This window comes from Staurois parvus, unplaced genomic scaffold, assembly GCF_062004578.1.
Source record: "Staurois parvus isolate SC_StPar_1 unplaced genomic scaffold, SC_StPar_1.0 ptg000604l, whole genome shotgun sequence".
Classification (NCBI taxonomy): Eukaryota; Metazoa; Chordata; class Amphibia; order Anura; family Ranidae; genus Staurois; species Staurois parvus.
In genome coordinates, this window is record NW_028318400.1 from 5,009,244 (window position 1) to 5,027,964 (window position 18,721).

The following is an 18,721-nucleotide window of genomic DNA, read 5'->3' on the forward strand; positions in this document are numbered from 1 at the left end:
CGAAACCATCAGATACAATGCCGGACCACCAGTAGCTGCTGGTGCTGCACTGTAAGTTAAGATATCAGTGAGGTAGGAGAAGACTAATATCTTTGAGAAAAATGTTTCAGAAGGTGGAGATGTTCACAGTCAGCAATAACAAATCTTTCACCATTCTCTTCTCATTGATCTGACATCTAGGGGAGGTATAAATGAAACCAGTCACCATGTTTTGAACCATTTAATGATTTACACATTTATTCCAACAAAGTAAAAAAACAAAAAAGTACACTTTTGGTTCTTTTAATGCTAGTCTACCAAAAACAAAACAAATGCAACATAGTAAATGTAAATTCTTTATTTAAATAGCTGATGTGAAAGAAGTTAAATCATTTGTTGGCAGACCAAAACGCTCCTACTGGACTGAGAATGATCTGAAAAGGCTGGACACATGTAAAAGTTTTTTTTCCCTTGTAGGGTAAAATGCCACTTATAAACATGAGGGAAAGTCCTTTGTACAGGCAAACTGCTGCCTGTGTTGTGAAATGACAGTATACCACTTGCTATGGTCCTCCTTTAGGAACCACATTGCACGCAGCCTGTGGGGTATTTAAGTACTGTAAAATCCTCATAAAAAAACTTTACTCTTCACGATTTTTATGCTGAGAAGACTTCTTCTTTACCCTTTTTCCAGGTTTTGTATTCACCTCTGCAAACCTTTTATTTAAAAGACGTTTTTTTTCCTTTTTTCGAACAAGATCTTCGCGACCAATTTCGATCATCTGTTCTTCCCAAGCCTTTAATTCATTTTGGTATCTGACTTTGTCATCTTCAGCTAACTGCACATACACCTGTCAAAACAGATAAGAATGAGAAAACTGAAAACCACCCTAATGCAATTATAGCGTCTGGCAATCCAACACAATATCAAGTGAGCAGGCTGAATTAACCATTAACCTCTTACGCAAGTAATCCAGTGGTGATCTCTCCATTAAACAGAAAATACAGTGTATTTTCAGGGATTTTTAGTAATTATTGTAGTGTTTATCTTAAAGTGGTTGTAAAGGGCTGAAGGTTTTTTACCTTCATGCAATCTATGCATGAAGGTAAAAAAAACCTTCTGTGTGCAGCAGCCTCCCCAGCCCCCCTAATACTTATCTGAGCCCCATCGCAATCCAGAGATGTGCATGAGAGCCTCAGCTCTCCAGGGACTCTCCCTCTTCATTGGCTGAGACAATGAGGAGAGGGGGCGGGGCCCCAAACATCCTGTACTCCCCTGTCCCCTTTCTGGCCATGTACATGCTGTGCGGCTCATGGAGGGGGCCAAACAGTCACTACTCCAAGCTTTCTTGGTCGATCCCTTGAATGTTTTGTGCATTCAATTTATTCATATGGAAAGACTATCGATCATCTATCTCAAATAATTGAGAATTTGTAGTGTTCGCTGCAGCTCCTCGTGGACCATACGGCTTGGATCTGGCAGCATGGACAGGGGTGAGTATAAGGCTTTGAGGATTTGGGGGGATGGGGAGGAGTTACTGCTTTATAATTTTATAGGCTAACATTATCAAAGTAGAAAGTTATCAAATAAAAGGCAAAGGCTGTGTAGTGTTCTATGACGTGTCCACTTATTATGCCTAGTAAGCAAAGCTTGGGGTTAAGAGGGATGGGACAGCCAATGCAATCATGGAAACATTTAGTACTTTAAAGCCAGAATGCATTCACAGCAGGACAAATTCTAAAACAGGTTATAGAATATGGTGTCCACAGAGCCAGGAGGGGGAACGAGTGGGTGGAAATCTAGCAAGTCTGTTTGGTGTTAGGTATGTATGCTGCAGAACACATGTCTGTGTAAGTTGCTCCCTGAGACAAGGGAAACGCACTGGGGTTTCTAGAGCATCCTTCCCTTCCTCTGCATCTGCTTTTCCAATCAAGTTGCCTACATTATCTGGTTTTTAGCCCTGATGAAGGGGGAGTGCTGAGCCCCCAGAACGTGTTAGCTGTTACAAAATCCTTTAAAAGGTCTACACAAGCTGGTGTGGCTCCCCGTCCTTGCAAAACTTTAACAAACTTTGTAGTGAGCAGCCTCTGTGACCGTAAACCATCCATTATTTTATAATGCATCTCCACAAGGTTGAGTGATCCTACGTCACAGAAAAAAAAATCAAATGTGGGAATGGCACCATCCAGGCTTAAATGGATTTAGGCACATTAGTTAATGCGTAAGTTATTAGCAAGGCATTATACATAACCCAACTATGTGATTTTAGGGCCCTTTTATAGAAAAGATATCAGGGGAGGGGCTGTAAGCATTAAGGTGAGTGCCTGAAATTGGGTTTGTACAGATTGCCGTAGCTGCAGAGACCAATGAAATTGGGAGCAATATAAAGCTGGGTACACACAGATGGAGATTAGCCCAGTTCGGTAGGTACAGGATGAACGTCTGTCTGTGTGTAGCCCTCCTTGTTTGGCAGAAGTTGATCATTAGATCAGAGTCTGCTGAATGGACCTGCTGGAAACTTTCTATTCGTTCAACAGGTGCAGCGCTGATCAATGTATTCGGACGGTGGGGGCATTCCTGCATTCACTTTTGTGGATGTAGGAATCTGCTATTTCTTTTCTTTGTTTAGTCTGCTGGCTAAACAAAGAAAAATTATCTCTGTTAATGCAAACTTTGCATTAAGGTAAAAAAACCTTAATGCATTCTCTGCATTAAAGGTACCCCCCCCCATAAATACTCACTTGAGTCCGTCTGCAGCAGCTCCTCTCCCAGCTCTCATAGGCTTGCCTGGGAGAAGCAGGAGCCATTGGTTCCTGCAGCTTTCAGCCAAAATCTATGACAAGAGAGTGGGGAGCAGGGCTGAACAGGCTTGGTGTCTGAATAGACACAGAGCGTGGCTCGGGAGCGAACCCACATGAGTGTCCACCATAGGAAGAGGCTTCTTATGGTGGGCACTCGGTAGAAGGGAACAGCCAGGCGTGTCGGCAGCGGACTCCAGAAGAGGAGAAAACAATTGCACAGAGCAGGTAAGTATACCATGTTTATTTTAATGAGAAAAAAAAAAATTCAGGTTTACAATCAATCACTTTAAGGTGTATTTGGGGTTTTAAGAAAAGACAATGGCCATTTAGCTACTTTTCTAACAATTGGCTCAAGAAGGGTAATATCCAGCCATTGGGGAATAGTAAAGCAATTTGACCCAATTACCAGAGTTGTCCCCTGTACCAAAACTACCAAGTTACACATATAAGAAGTACCTTTCAAACAGAATCAAACATCTTTGGGGCATTTAAAGAAATCAAATTCCTGCTGCCCGTGTTTGAATGAGGACATTTCATATTTTTAAAACCTGTCTAATGTTAATGGATGTACCTTTGCCCGACATAAAGCCAGTTTGATCCTGGTACACAAGGGAGTCTATGACCTGAGCCTAATGTAAATATGTTTACATCAGTAGTTAGTAGGGTGATTGGCCTATATACAACTTCCAGTATTTGAAATCTTCAGGAGGCTTAGGAAGCCCATCAATTAGTATCTTCAAGGGAGAAGGGGGCATCTCATCCCTCTTCATGGCTTCTATACACACTTTCAATAGTTATGGTGCTAGAACCGAAGGGTAACACTCATCTAACGAGTAAACTATCAACCCCAGGAGACTGGAGGCTATAGAATAAATTTATTCCACAGTAAAGGGAGACTCTAAAAAGGCATGCTGAGTAGGGGGAAGGTCTAGGAAGGACAGTTTCAGGAAGAAAGATGTCCACATCAGTTTATTCCATAGAGGAATAAAGGTGACTATAGTAGTCATAAAAGTCTTGATTCACATCTTTGGAGGTTGACACCAGTTGCCCCTAATAGTAAAAGAAAATTGTGTGATCCCAGTTGCGTGTTACAAAGAAAAGCAAGTAGTTTACCAGTTTTCTCTTTGTTATAAATCTTTTGTTTAGTAAAGAAGACATGAGCTTTTGACTTTTCAGCCCAATGCATTTTATGCTGAAAAGACGCTTGCTCTCAGGGTCATTTGGAGGTACGTGAAGGATCTTGCACATAATCTCCTTCAGAGACAAGTACCAAGTTGGCTTAACACTGCTCCTCTGCCCTAAATGCATGTTTCCAGAATTGCACAGTGTTAAATAACACCCTACAAGAGTACACCTAAAGCCTCACGCACACTGGGCTTTTAGTGCCTGTGCATGAGATTCCGACCTTTTTGTGCAAGTGGAAGGCACAGGGCTCTAAGGAAGAGGTTGAGACCTTGAAACGCGTTAGCATGTTGGAAGTCTATTTTTTTGGAGAAAATGGAAAGAGGTGATCAGCGCAAATTAGCTCAAAGTCCTGGGCTATCCTGGTGTTAGGTGATGGTAATAATGATGATGGTGATGATGAGGATGACTGTAATGGCACTAAGGGCAATGCTCCCAAAAGGTATTGTAGCAGACTCTGTAGGATGAGAGAAGGAGAAGAAGCGCCTCTAAGTGCAGCATAACACTTTATTAAGGATCAAAGGTAGGAACACTCACATTACTGAGGTAAAAGAAATGCATAAAACCGTGGTACGGTGTAACATCGGACAGGTGGGTATGCAGAGTAATGAGCGGTCATCGGTGGGCACGTCCTCACTCAAAGCCGGGTGGAACGCACGCTGGAACGCAGCAACGGCGTGAATGTGATGACGTCAGATACCCAAGGAGCACTGCGACGCATTTCGGAGCATGCGCTGGCCTGGGACGGCAGGAAGTGCGCTCCTTTTTCAAGCAGGGGGAGGTGGAAGCCCGATGGTGTTTATATATGGAGATAGGGGCTGATTGGCAATCAATTAACCAATCGTTTGGGTACAAAAGTGATTAAGCCATTGTTGCAAGGTGACGCAGTGTAGGAAGAGAATTAAAATTGTAGATGGCTTCCTACCTTTGATCCTTAATAAAGTGTTATGCTGCACTTAGAGGCGCTTCTTCTCCTTCTATTTTTTTGGACTTACATACAATGTGGATTGGACATCGCTGTTTAGTGTGATGTGCCTTTGACATGTTTGCCTATTGTGAGTATGATACTTACTTTTTATCCTTCCAATAAATTTTTTAATATAATGCACTAGGCCGGTGCGCCCTCTGTTTGTTTTTCTTTGTATCCGAAGGCACAGGCACATCTGACTAGCTCTGTTGCTGGCAGCCTGTAAAACTCTATGAGATGCTGAAAGTGGTACTAATGTTTAGAGCAGTATGCACCCAGGGACGAATGCCCGGGAACGTAAGAAATCTGCATTCTGGACATTCATCCCTGGATGCATACTGCCTTAAATATCAGTACCACTTGGTGCACCGTAAAGCCCCAGTAACCCTCAGCATCTCAAAGAGTTTTACAGGCTTCCAGCAGTGGGCTGCACTTTGCTTCTGTACCTTCCATCTGCATACGAATGTCAAAATCTCAAGCACAGGGGCTTAAATGTCCAGTGAGCAGGAGTCCCTAAAAAGACCCAAGTTATTAACACATCAGCATTATCATTTAATTCAAAGAAAGTAGACCTTGTGAGCGTGAGGTCAGTGTCTTCTGCAAACAAGGAAAACCAAACGGGGTTGAATTTCCACAATGTTACAGGGTGACGAAGTCCCCACTACAGAGGGAGAAGGCAAGGGGAATTATCTAAATGTTGCCTTTTGCAGGAACTCACCTTTTTAAAGTAGGGGAAGGGTGGAGTAAGTAACAAAGGCATAACCTATGTAATATGGGTGATGGAATGAGAGGAGAATTGACAGGAGGTTTGGTGAAGCTATCACCATGTGTCTACCAGGCCCAGTGAGGACATAGTTAAAGCAAAGGGTTAGGACTGTCCATAAGGAAGAGGGGGCAAGCTTGTGTAGGGAGTTACTGAAATGGATCTCGGAAATATCTGTGTAACCTCTTGAGTTAAAAGGATCAGAACAACTTTCTGCAGCTGAAAGCATTAAAATGGAACTGGCATCACAATTTAATGTTGTATTTATCTCTGAATTATTTTTGTCCATGCAGGCTACACACAACCAATAAGCACCTTGGCTTTCGCAGCAAACAGCAGTGACGGAATGGTTTCTTCAAACATTGTATACTGCCTCAGTGTTTAGATGAAACAACTATTACTAAATATATTATATTAAAAAGCTATAGCATGAAAACAACAAAATCCTTTTGGAAGCTATCGCGATAGCTGGTAATCAGGAAAGGCCACATGCTAATGATACTTACCTGTTTTTTTGAGCTTGGGATATTTTCCCACTGATGTCTTAAGTTTCTCCCCTTTTCCTGTAAGACAGTAATAACGTATTAATAGTTTCTTCCTCTGCCTTGCGCTTCAGTATAGGTTTTTTTGGGGCTTTTTAGCAAACAATACTGTTTATGAAGGAAGAGCTTAATATTACCCTTTAACCACTTGCCTACCAGGCACTTATACCCCCTTCCTTACCAGGCCAATTTTCAGCTTTCAGCGCTGCCGCACTTTGATTGACAATTGCGCGGTCATGCAACATTGTACCCATATGAAATTTTGATCATTTTTTTCTCACAAATAGAGCTTTCTTTTGGTGGTATTTAATTGCCACTGGGCGCTTTACTTTTTGCGCTATAAATAAAAAAAGTGCAAAAAATTTGAAAAAAAAAAATTTTTTCTTCGTTTCTATTATAAAATTTTTCAAACAGGTATTTTTTCTCCTTCACTGATGTGCGTTGATGAGGCAGCACTGATGGGCACTGATAGGCAGCACTAAAGGGCACTGATAGGCAGTACTAATGAGGTGGCACGGATAGGCGGCACTGATAGACAGCACTAATGAGGTGTCACGGATAGGCGGCACTAATATGCAGCACTGATAGGCGGCACTGATAGGTGACACTGATGATGGGTACTGATAGACGGCACTGACTGGCATCACTGCTGGGCACTGACTGGCGGCACTGACTGGCACAACCCCTGGGCACTGACTGGTGGCACTGACTGGCAGCACTGCTGGGCTGCACTGGTGGGTGGGCACAGGTGGGTGGCACTGGTGGGTGGGCACAGGTGGGTGGCACTTCTGGGCACAGGTGTGTGACACTGCAGAGTGGCACAGGTGGGTGCACTGCTGGGCACAGGTGGGCGGAGCTAGTGGGCGCACTGCTGGGCACAGGTGGGCGGAACTTGCGGGTGGCACTGCTGGGCACCGATCATCAGGGCACTGATCATCAGTGTCCTGATGATCGGTGCCGATCCCCGCTGTGACAACTGCCGGTTCTCGGCAGTACTTTCCTCACGATCTGACAGCGTGAGGAAAGTGCAGCTGAGAACCGGCACTTGCATTTCCCTGTGATCAGCGTGTCATTGGACACCGCTGATCACGTGATAAAAGGCCGCTGGGATCGGCCTTTTACCACATCACGTGATCAGCTGTGTCCGTAGGACACAGCGATCACGGAGATCGCCGGGTGCGCGCCCCCTGGGGCGCGCAGGAGAGCGCGTTCTGGGGGGACGTCATATGACGTCCACCCAGAACTGGCCGGCCGCAGTGAAGCCGTCATTCGGCTATCTGCGGTCGGCAACTAGTTAAAACAACACTCTAAAACCTTTAAAACTGAAAAAGACAATGACACAAGTTATATTCCCACCCATATTTTGCATTAAAAAAAAAAAAATCTTTTTAAAAACAGGAGCTCCAGACATATTTATAAAAATATAAAGTCAGCAGCTACAAAAACTGTAGCTGCTGACTTTAAAAAATAGACACTCACCTGTTCCAGGATCCAGAGCTGTGCTCACCTAAGCCAATTTCTCCACCCGTCTTTGGTTCCTGGAGCTTGCATCTTAACTGTGGGTACTCGGCTGTGACAGCTTGCAGCTTCACAGCTGGGTGCCCACTGCCCATGTGCGAGCCACGGTGCACATTGTAAATAGTTCCGCAGTCTTTTGGGACCTGTGACGTATTCCAGAAGACTGTGGAGAGGGAGGAGATTCCTTCCTGGAGGAAGGAACATGGCGGCTGTGGATGTGCTCATCCCCCGGGAAGCCCGGCGCTCGGTGTCCGCTCCACACTGATCAGGAAGGCTGCGGAAGGGATTTCCCCATCAACACAGTGATGTTGACGGATTGCATGATCTATGGGCTGCAATACTCTTCATTGTATGAAAGATTTTCCATATATCTGCTGTCAAGATTGTAATGATTATGGAAGGCAAGTAATGTACAAGGTTTCCTGCTAACTGGATATAAAGAATATTACAGTAATATAAGCATACTTGTCAAAGTCTCAGGAAAAGTGGAAAGAGGAGTGTTTAACCATTAGCCGCCCGGCCAATGGCAGTTTGGCGGCTTCAAAAGTGTCTCTGCACTCCGGGTGCACGCCATTTGGGCAGTTTGCGCTAATGCACATGCGCAGTTTGCGCTAATGCAGAGCGGCGCAGCAGTGCGATCTGTCACCGGCCGTGCAGCTCGGACACGGCTGATGACAGATCCGAGTACCGGCTCCCGTTGCTGGTACCATGTGACCTGCTGTGACCAATCACAGCAGGGCACATGACAGTTGTATACAATGGATGGCTTCATTCATGATGCCATCCATTGTATACTAGTGCCTAGCTGTGAATGGTCACAGCTAATCACATGCACATGTCATGTGATTAGCTGTGACCAAATCACAGCTAAGCACAAAAAAAAAAAAAAAAAAAAAAAAAAAAAAGCTGAATGAATCGATTTCATTCAGGTAAATGCTTGCTTATAGCAAAGTAATTCTTTGCTATAAGCAAATTGTGTAAAAAAAAAAAAAAAAAAAAAAAAAAATACTGATCACTTCCCCAAAGTAGTACAATGTTACTATGGTAACATTGTACTACTTTGGTCATAGTAAAATATGAAAAAAAAAATCTTAAAAAAAATAAAAAAAAATGTAATAAAAAATTTAATATAATAAAAAAATAAAAAATATATATATACACCGGTATATATATTTTTTTCATACTGTCACCAGTCAGCGTCCCTGTTCACCACCATGCCAGTTATATGATGACGCTGTACTGCACTGGTGACAGTATGTAAAAAAAAAAAAATAGTGAAAATAATTTTTTTAATTTTTTCATTTTCCGAAAAATTATGACAAAAAAATACAACTTCAAAAAACTCGCCATGCCTCTTATGAAGTATGTCGGACTGTCTACTCTGCAAAAAGGGGTCATTTGGGGATATCTGTACTATTCTGACATTCTTGGACCTCAAGAAATTAGATTGGCTGTCAGTACTTCAGGATTGATCAATATTCAGATCTATACCATAGTTTGTGAACTCTATAACTTTCCTACAAACTAAAAAATACATCCTAATTTGGGTTATTTTCACCAAAGACATGTAGCAGAATACATCTCGGCCTAAATTTATGAAGAACAATTATTTATTTGTAAACTTTTATAACAGAAACAAAGAAAAATGTGTTTTTTTTTTTCAAAATTTTTGGTCTTTTTTTGTTAATTTAGCAAAAAATAAAAACCCCAGCGGTGATTAAATACCACCAAAAGAAAGCTCTAGTTGTGTGAAGAAAATGATAAAATTTTAGTTTGGGTACAGTGTTGTATGAGCGCGCAATTGTCATTCAAAATGTGAGAGCGCTGAAACCTGAAAAATGGCCTGGGCAGGAAGGTGTAAAATTGCACGGTATTGAAACGGTTAATTTCAGAAGCCCTGTACTACGGATCCAGGCACCACACCAAGAGGTGGAAGACGCCCTGTAAACAGGCAGCTCCTTCCATCCATCCCCCCTGAGGAGACCTCTGGTTACCTGGATCTGATTCATCTCTACTATGGGCCAGTTCTGCTACCATACCTGAGGGAGGATTACCCATGTTGATCAGACCTTTCTTTACCGATGAGGATCTTTTTGGAAATTATATACAACGCTCATATCCATTTATTTTCTGGTGAGTGCGCATTTCTACTATTTCCCATGGAGCACCACCATTGACGAATACCTATCACCTGGCACTTATTTATGTTATTTAAAAGACTTTTAATACGAATCCTCATTTATTTCATGAGAACTTATTCATAACTTTTAGCGCTGCACTGTTTTATATTATTCTTTTTACTAGATATATTTAATAGCAAAAAGTAAAAAATAATGGGTTTTTTTTGTCGACGTCAAAATTGTCGGCCTTTTTTTTTATAGCGCAAAAAATAAAAATCGCACAGGCAATCAAATACCACTGAAAGAAAGCTCAATTCGTGGGGCAAAAAAAGACGTAAATTTCATTTCAGTGCAGCGTTGCATGACTGCGCTATTGTCAGTTAAAGTAATGCAGCGCTGTAACACAAAAAATGGCCTGGACAGGAAGGGGGGTAAATCCTTAGGAGGGCAAGTGGTAAAGTGTTACTAAACCCAGGACTCTGCATTCACTATATCTGGTCTCTCACAGTACACAGAACGTGGAAGTGCAATAATTTTAGTAAACATAAACCGCTAAATACGTTTACTCATCAGCAGTTAGAATGGTCTTGTGACTTCTATCAGTGTCCAGCAGAGCACTGGTTAAAACTTGTAGAAGGAGTTTTCTCTTTCTGCTGTAGGGGGATGCAGAACCTCTATCTGGACAGTGCTGATCACATGCATTCTCCCAAAAAAAAAAAAAAAAAATCAGTCTCTAGCAATTCATACCAAACTGAGCATGTGCAGAGTGACTCCTCATCAGGAGATAAGAAGGGGATACTGGAAGAAGGGGAGGATCAGAGAAGTCAGGGTCAAACAACCTTTTTACACAATGCAGAGGATTAACCCCTTAGGTTCCTCAGTGAGTATAACAAGCATGCTTTTCTGCATATACAGACTGATTTCACTGTTGTGGGTTTAGTAACACTTTAACTTCTAGCTACAAATTAGCACCAATTCTGCCAGAAATTAGTGTTTGAATGGTCAGCACTGAACAGGTTATTTTTGTATTTACAGTACTATTCAATGCAATGACCTGTGTCATGATAGGATGGGACTGATATTTGGCCTATTGTGGCTTGGTTCTTTGGATACTGGACCAAATTGCTTTTAAGATAATGTGCATTTTGTCACTTTTTTTTATTTGTGTGGTTGTGCAGTTTATGTGGAAATATTCAGCATATAAACATATTAATAACGTTGGTCTTCTAACACCCTCATAAACAAGTACTACATAGTTTATGCATTTACTTACAAACATAGTATTGCCCTCGGTTTCGCTGTAATGTTCTGTCATGAACATATTGAAGGCACTAAGATTTCTTTTGGGTCTCCCAAATAATTTGTGTTCCTGAATAATAAAACATAAACATATAAAATTCAGTAAACGAAAAGGAAACACTGGTTAAAACAGCTCACAACACAGCTTTACTTATTTAATAGTAAACGGAGGAGTATCTGGTAAATGTAGAAAAACTAAAAATTATCTTATAAAAATAACAAATCCTAGCCACATTGGAGTTGATTTGCTAAAGTTGTAAAGTCCAAAATCTGGTGCAGCTCTGCATAGAAATCAGCTTCCAGGTTTTATCGCCAAAGCTTCATTGAACAAGTTGAAGTCAGAAGTTGATTGGCTACCATGCACAGCTGCACCAGATTTTGCACTCTCAAGTTTTAGTAAATCAGCCCCACTGTTGCTTACCCCAGGTTCACATATATGCGGCCGTGTTTGCGCGGGCATGAGAGCCCATTCATGTGAATGGACTCCCGTGCCCATGACACACAGGGAAGAAGTCCCTGCAGTTCTTTGAAAAACGCAGCCCACACAAGAACCTCAGTTCCCAGTACGGTTGCATTTTTTATTGCAGGCGGCATGCCATTAGAATTAATGGCACCCGCCTGCGGGTCCGCATTCCTCTGTGCGGGTGGTGCGGCTGCACAGATTTTCATGCGGATCCGCAGCGGCACCACCCGCACATATGTGAATCAAGCCTTAAACCTTGTTGTGCAGTCAAAAATATCTTAACCCCTTCACGCCAACGTCACACAAATATTATATTGTAAAGCGGTGAGCAAACTGTTGGCGCTATATAAATCCTGTATAATAATAATATGCGGCTTCACAGAACTGGGCTTTGTTCCATGGGGCTGCATATTTGCGTACCTGTCTTTCTGTTGAGAGCACGCCGCACAGCAAGCTCCCAGCACAAAGACCCGGGTGTCACTGAGAGCCCCAGGTCCCGTTCTAATAATCTGAACCTGAGACTCCCGATTCCGAGTCACATGATCGCTGTGATAGCCTCTGATTTGCTATTACAGTGATCAGTCACTGTATAGGCTCCCCCCCCACTTTTTTTTTCTCTATGAATGAAGGAGAGAGATGCATTGTATCGCTCTAACTCGTGGCACAGAGGAAGAAAAAGGTTTGGTAAAAAATAAATAAATATTAAAAAATAAAATAAAAAATAAAGAAAAAATACCTAGATCAAGGTTTGATCTAGTTCAGTGCTAGGGTAAGTGTTTGGGTCAAGGTCAAAAGGTCAGGGTCAAAGGTCAGTATTATTTAAAAATTGGTATCAGTGTGTTTTAAATAGACAAAAAAACAAAATGAGCACTATTGTTTCTGGGCTGTAGTACAGGTACAAACAACAGATAACATACACATATATGGTATCGCTGCAATCGTCAAGAGCTGAAATTTTTTTTTGGGTTGTTCTTTGGTGGTAGGTTATGGTAGTAACAAGAAACACACCGCTACATTTTAAAAAAATATTTTTTTTTTACTATTTTGAGCCAGTTTTGCTTTGATAATAATAATAATAATAATAAAAAAAAAACAAAAAAACAAAAAAAAAAACACAGCAGATTACCATTTACCACCTAATGAAAGCCCAATTTGTCCTGAAAAAAACAAGGTATGATTCACCTGGATGTACAAAGTAGTTGTGAAGATATGTATGGTTTTACTAACACATGTCAACTTTGCAAAAATGTGCTTAGGCATTAAGATTTGTTTTACGCTTAGGCGTGAAGGGGTTAAAAAGGCCCTGTCAGTTAAAAAAAAGAAATCTAAATACCAGCTCCTTATACTAGAAGAGGAAAAAATAGTCGAATCTTTGGGGACCCCTGTCTCATATCCTCCCTCTGTTTAGTGCTGCAGCCTCCATCAGACTCTTTAGCATTCACCAATTCTGGGAGTGTCGGATGCCTGTATCCTCTTCTGTGTGCTGTGATTTTTCCCTTGACCCCCTATTCTACTACAGGACACAGCAATAACAAAGAATTTGAGCATGGAACCAGAGTGTGCGGTGTCCAGTGCCTGAAGAGCATGATGGAAGCTGCAGTGCTCAGAGTGTAGATGGGCGATACAGGCAGCCACAGATGTGAGTGTAATCCCTCTTCTATTGCAGGGACCTGCTTTTAGATTTTTTTTTTTTTAGCTGAAGGCACAGGGTCTCGACAGACAATTATGGCATAATGTATCATCACCATGTACTCTTAATCAAGTTGAAGTTACTTTTTCCTTGGTCAACAGTTGGATTTTTTTTTTTTTCTAATTCAAATATTTATTAATTTTTCATATTTATAAATACATATAAAAAGGGAAAAAGGAAAGAAGAGCATAACAATACATTTCTTCAACAATCTCATATAATATATACAATTCTTAATCCTATCTCCTTCTATTTCCCCCTTTTTATAGCCCTTCCCTCCACCCCTACTCCCTACCACGTCCCACCACCCTCCCACTCTGCATTTCTCTCCTACATCCTTCCCTATAAAATCAAGAAACTTCTCTTATCACTTCCCATTGCTTCACATATATTCGTTTGATGTACAAAATCTTCCCATTTCCCCCATCTCCTATTGTATATCTCCATCTTGTCTTCTTGGATATAGTACAATTTCTCCATCCTACTAATCTGATTTACTCTCTCTACCCAATCCTTTTCTCTCTGCACCTCTGAACTATGCCAGAATTTAGGTATCAAGCCCTTTGCTGCATTCACATAGTACCATATACCCAAATCTTTGTATTTATTCACTGGTAACTCTGTATTATGTAATAAGCACACTTCTGGATCTAATCCTATCTTTATCCCTGAGATTTTCCTTATTAAGTTGACCATTGTCTCCCAGAAGCTTTGAATCATTGGGCACTCCCACCATATATGAAACCACGTACCAATCTTTCCACACCCCCGCCAACACTCTTGTGCTCTCTCTACACCAATTTTATGTTCAACAGTCGGTGTGATGTGCCATCTTACCAAACACTTATAATTTACCTCCACCTCTCTCATGCTGATGTTTTCGTGTGTAAGTCAATATATTTTCCTCTGTTTAGCCTCATCTATCTCTATCCCCAAATCCTTTTTCCATTTTTCTATGTACATTGGTTTTACTTCCATGGTCAACAGTTGGATTGACTCACATTAGGGTGGAAGGACCCCAAGGTTAACCTATGCTTTGCCCATGCTCAGCAACAACGTGAGAACTACCCCTTTCTCCAGCTGCAAAAATGTTCCTGTCTTCACTTCCCCATAATTGAATTTTGCAACAGATTGTGAAAATGAACAAGTAATATTTCCCTGCAAGGGGAGCATATGACTGACATCCTTATCTCCCATATGACAGTACTGATACTTGGCTACTTAGGTGCCTACATAAGTACAGTAACAAAGTCCTCAGCCTTGTCGAATCTTTAGCTGAAAATGCCTACAGAACTCTCTTTGTCCCTGGCAACTGAACAAAGCAAATTATTAAAGGGAATGTGTGTACAGTTCAGAGGGATGAACATTACCTGAACCTGTTACTTTACCCTGCAAAAGCAAATCACAGGTTCACTAGAGGCTGTAAACACTTATATTACTTACAAGCCTCAGGTGATATACAAAGATGAAGCAAATATTCCTACAAGTTGCAGCTGTTTATCTGAGGCCTTCTCTTCTCTACATTGCCTTAAAGTCCCAAAGTTACGCTGGTTTTTCCATAGATGGGGATGAAGGATCTGATGTCAAACACTGCACAGCTTAGAGAGGAGAGGTGAGTGTAATATGAGTTCTAAGTGGAGGGAAGGGACACACCCACCTCTACAAAATCTCATAGTGAAACATGCACAGCTGATGCTGTCAATCTCAGGCTATGTGCTGAAGCTTTCCTCCCCCTCAATCTCTTAGTCTACATAACCTGTCTGAAATGGCTCATACAGATTGCAGAAACATCAGACTGCAGGCACAAAACACACTCAGTGCTTTGGACTGAGGCACATTTACACTTATGGAATGATATGCTTTGCTCATTTTCCATGTCAGACGTTTACAACCACATTAAAGTGATACTACAGTCTTGTTGTTTTTTTTTTCTTTATAAAATATAAACGTGTCATACTTACCTGCTCTGTGCAGTGGTTTTGCACACAGCAGCCCGGATCCTTTTCTTTTTGGGTCCCCAGCCAGCGCTCCTGGCCCCTCCCACTGGTTGGGTTCCCCCATAGCAAGCAACTTGCTATGGGGGAACCCAAGAAGGAGCACTCCCTGCTTGGGTGCCCTCTGCATGTCCATCCACATATGGGGCCATGGCTCGGCCCCGCCCCCTCCCTTTCCTGATTGGCTCACTGGCTGTGATTGACAGTGGCTCCCATTGCTGTCTCAGCTAATCAGGTTTCAGAGTCCCCGGAGAACCGAGGTTTTCATAGACATAGCTGGATCAAGATGGGCCTCAGGTAAGTGTTGGGGGGGGGGGGGGGGGCTGCTACACACAGAGAGCCTTTAGAACGACTCTAAGGTATGATCAGCTTACACTTGTTACTGATTTCATGCAACATTTAAAACTTACCATTTTCTGTCTCTTCAGTTTTCTCCTTTCCAACTTCTTCTTCCTTTGCTGTTGCAGTACTGACAGGTCCAGAGGATCAAGACTCTCTTTGTAGTGTTTATAAAGTTCTCTGTATTTCATAATATCAACCCTTGCAGCATCTACATATACCTGGCAATAAGAAAAAAAAATAGTAAATTATCATTGTCTACTCACTGACATGTACAGTAGTGCAGGAGCATAGCTTGCTTTGATTCATGGAGTAGCTACAGTATATCTGCTTCATACAGTGGATAACTTCAGAACTTTTTCACCTTTAAATGTGACCTATAAAACTGTACAACTCAATTGAAAAACAAACTGAAATCTTTTGGGGGGAAATAAACATAAAAAACAAAAATAATGTGGTTTCATAAGTGTGCACACCCTCTTAAAACTGGGGATGTAGCTGTGTTCAGAATTAGGCAATCACATTCAAAATCATGTAAATAGGAGTAAGTACACACCTGCCATCATATAAAGTGCCTCTGATTAACCCCAAATAAAGTTCAGCTGTTCTAGTAGGTCTTTCCTGACATTTTCTTAGTTGCATCCTACAGGAAAAGCCATGGTCCACACAGAGCTTCTAAAGCATCAGAGGGATCTCATTGTTAAAAGGTATCAGTCAGGAGAAGGGTACAAAAGAATTTCCAAGGCATTAGATATACCATGGAACAGAGTCATCATCAAGTGGAGAAAATATGGTGCAACAGTGACATTACCAAGAACTGGACATTCCTCCAAAATTGGCGAAGAGACGAGAAGAAAACTGGTCTGGGAGGCTACCAAAAGGCCTACAGCAATATTAAAGGAGCTGCACGAATATCTGGCAAGTACTGGCTGTGTGGCACATATGACAACAATCTTCTGTATTCTTCATATGTCTGGGCTATGGGGTAGAGTGGCAAGACGGAAGCCTTTTTTTATGAAGAAAACCATCCTAGCCCAGCTAAATTTTGCAAAAACACATCTGAAGTCTCCCAAAAGCATGTGGGAAAATGTGTTATAGTCTGATGAAACCAAGGTTGAACTTTTTGGCCATAATTCCAAAAGATATGTTTGGTGCAAAAACAACACTGCACATCACCAAAAGAACACCATACCCACAGTGAAGCATGGTGGTGGCAGCATCATGCTTTGGGGCTATTTTTCTTCAGATGGAACTGGGGCCTTAGTCAAGGTAGAGGGAATTATGAACAGTTCCAAATACCAGTCAATATTGGTACAAAACCTTCTGATAGAAAGCTGAACATGAAGAGGAACTTCATATTTCAGCATGAGAACAACCCAATGCATACATCCAAATCAACAAAGGAATGGCTTCACCAGAAGAAGATTAAAGTTTTAGAATGGCCCAGCCAGAGCCAAGACCTGTATCTGATCAAAAATCTGTGGGGTTATCTGCGGAGGGCTGTGAACAGGAGATGCCCTCCCAATCTGACAGATTTGGAGTGTTTTTTGCAAGGAAGGGTGGACAAATATTGCCAAGTCAAGATGTACCATGCTGATAGACTCATACCCAAAAAGACTGAGTGCTGGAATCAAATCAAAAGGTGCTTCAACAAAGTATTAGTTTAATGGTGTGCACACTTATACAGCCATATTATTTTAGTTTTTTATTATTACTTCCCTCCACATAAAAGATTTCAGTTTGTTGTTCAACTTGTACAGTTTATAGGTTACATTAAAGTTAGAAAAAACTCTGAAATTATTTATCTTTGTCTCTTTTTACATCACAGAAACCTGACATTTTAACAGGGGTGTGTAGACTTTTTATATCCACTGTATATATGCTTTTAATCATTGGGATGGATTTTCCTCCTTAGCTTTAATATATTTTTGTAAAAAGAAAAAATGACTTATTTGTATGTTACCTTTTTTTTTATTTGTTCTATGTTCTTCTTTCTGATGTTGATTTTCTTGACTGCCTCAACATTTTGCTAATGTTGAGGTAGTCAAGCCCACTCTGTCCAAAATGTGCACCTCACTGTCCTCGAAGGAATTTCCTAAAGATGTACGATACTGCTGAGAATTAACTGGTAGAATTAACCGGTAATTAACCGATAACTTGTGCTATCACAACCCCCTGATGAAGCCACGTGATTGGAGGCGTAACGCGTAGGGGAGGGGCTACGTCATCACTCGGAGAGGAGCTGCACAACACGATAGACGGCAGGTGTATGACTCAGAGGCCAGCAGAGGATTTCCAATGGGATATTGCGTTATTTAAACCTGTCTAATGTGAGTTTAATACTTGGATGGTGGGAATAAAATGTTTTAAAAGGTAAAGCACTATGTCCTCTATTTCTTCCTGCATGCGGAGTAACACAAGGAGAGGATAATTAGGAGGTCTGAGATAACAAAAGGAGTGTGTAATCCCTGAGGGGATAATCAGCCACCAGAGGATACATCCATTACTCCTAAAGGAAGGATCTCCCAATTTTACCAGCAAAAGTATATGTCCAGCAGGTTCCTGGGAAAGTGAACCGAAAGCGTGTATACCCTAATTGCAGGCATCAAAGGAGGTGAGCGCACATCTTCACTATTTGAAGGATTCACAAAAGTCACAAATTGAAGAACAACAAGCACCAAGTCACTATATATAAACAATTGTTTATTCAATGGGACTATTATTTTGATGATATTTGGATTCATACTAATCACTACTAATTATTTATGAGCATTTGGTTATTTTTATTTATGGGGGATCATTTAAATGCGTTTTAGTTGAGGGTTATTAGTTGGTTTATTATTTTTATTATATTAAATGAGGGTATTATGAATATAAATGAAATTGAGGGTATTAGTAAGTACATCATGTCACTAATAGATGATTTATGAGCACTTGGCAAAATATTTTTTTAGAGGAGTATTTCATGTGGAATTATTTTGATATTTATTTGGAGGAGATTGATTAGTTGAAATTATCTATTTAAATATTTTTTGGTATTTATACACTTTTATTAGTTATTTG

General features: G+C 41.2%; 1 protein-coding gene across 1 annotated transcript in view; it reads right to left on the reverse strand.

Annotated features, from left to right (window-relative positions):
* Positions 1-205: 205 nt before the first annotated feature.
* Positions 206-18,721, reverse strand: part of TFAM (transcription factor A, mitochondrial) — a 33,735-nt gene continuing 15,219 nt past the window's right edge. Inside the window, exons 4-7 of the mRNA XM_089692793.1 lie at positions 15,730-15,879; positions 11,147-11,242; positions 6,200-6,256; positions 206-830 (exon numbers count right to left, since the gene is read on the reverse strand). Coding sequence (XP_089548919.1) covers positions 621-830; positions 6,200-6,256; positions 11,147-11,242; positions 15,730-15,879 — 513 coding nt within the window. The 3' untranslated portion in view covers positions 206-620. The remainder of the gene's footprint in view (positions 831-6,199; positions 6,257-11,146; positions 11,243-15,729; positions 15,880-18,721) is intronic.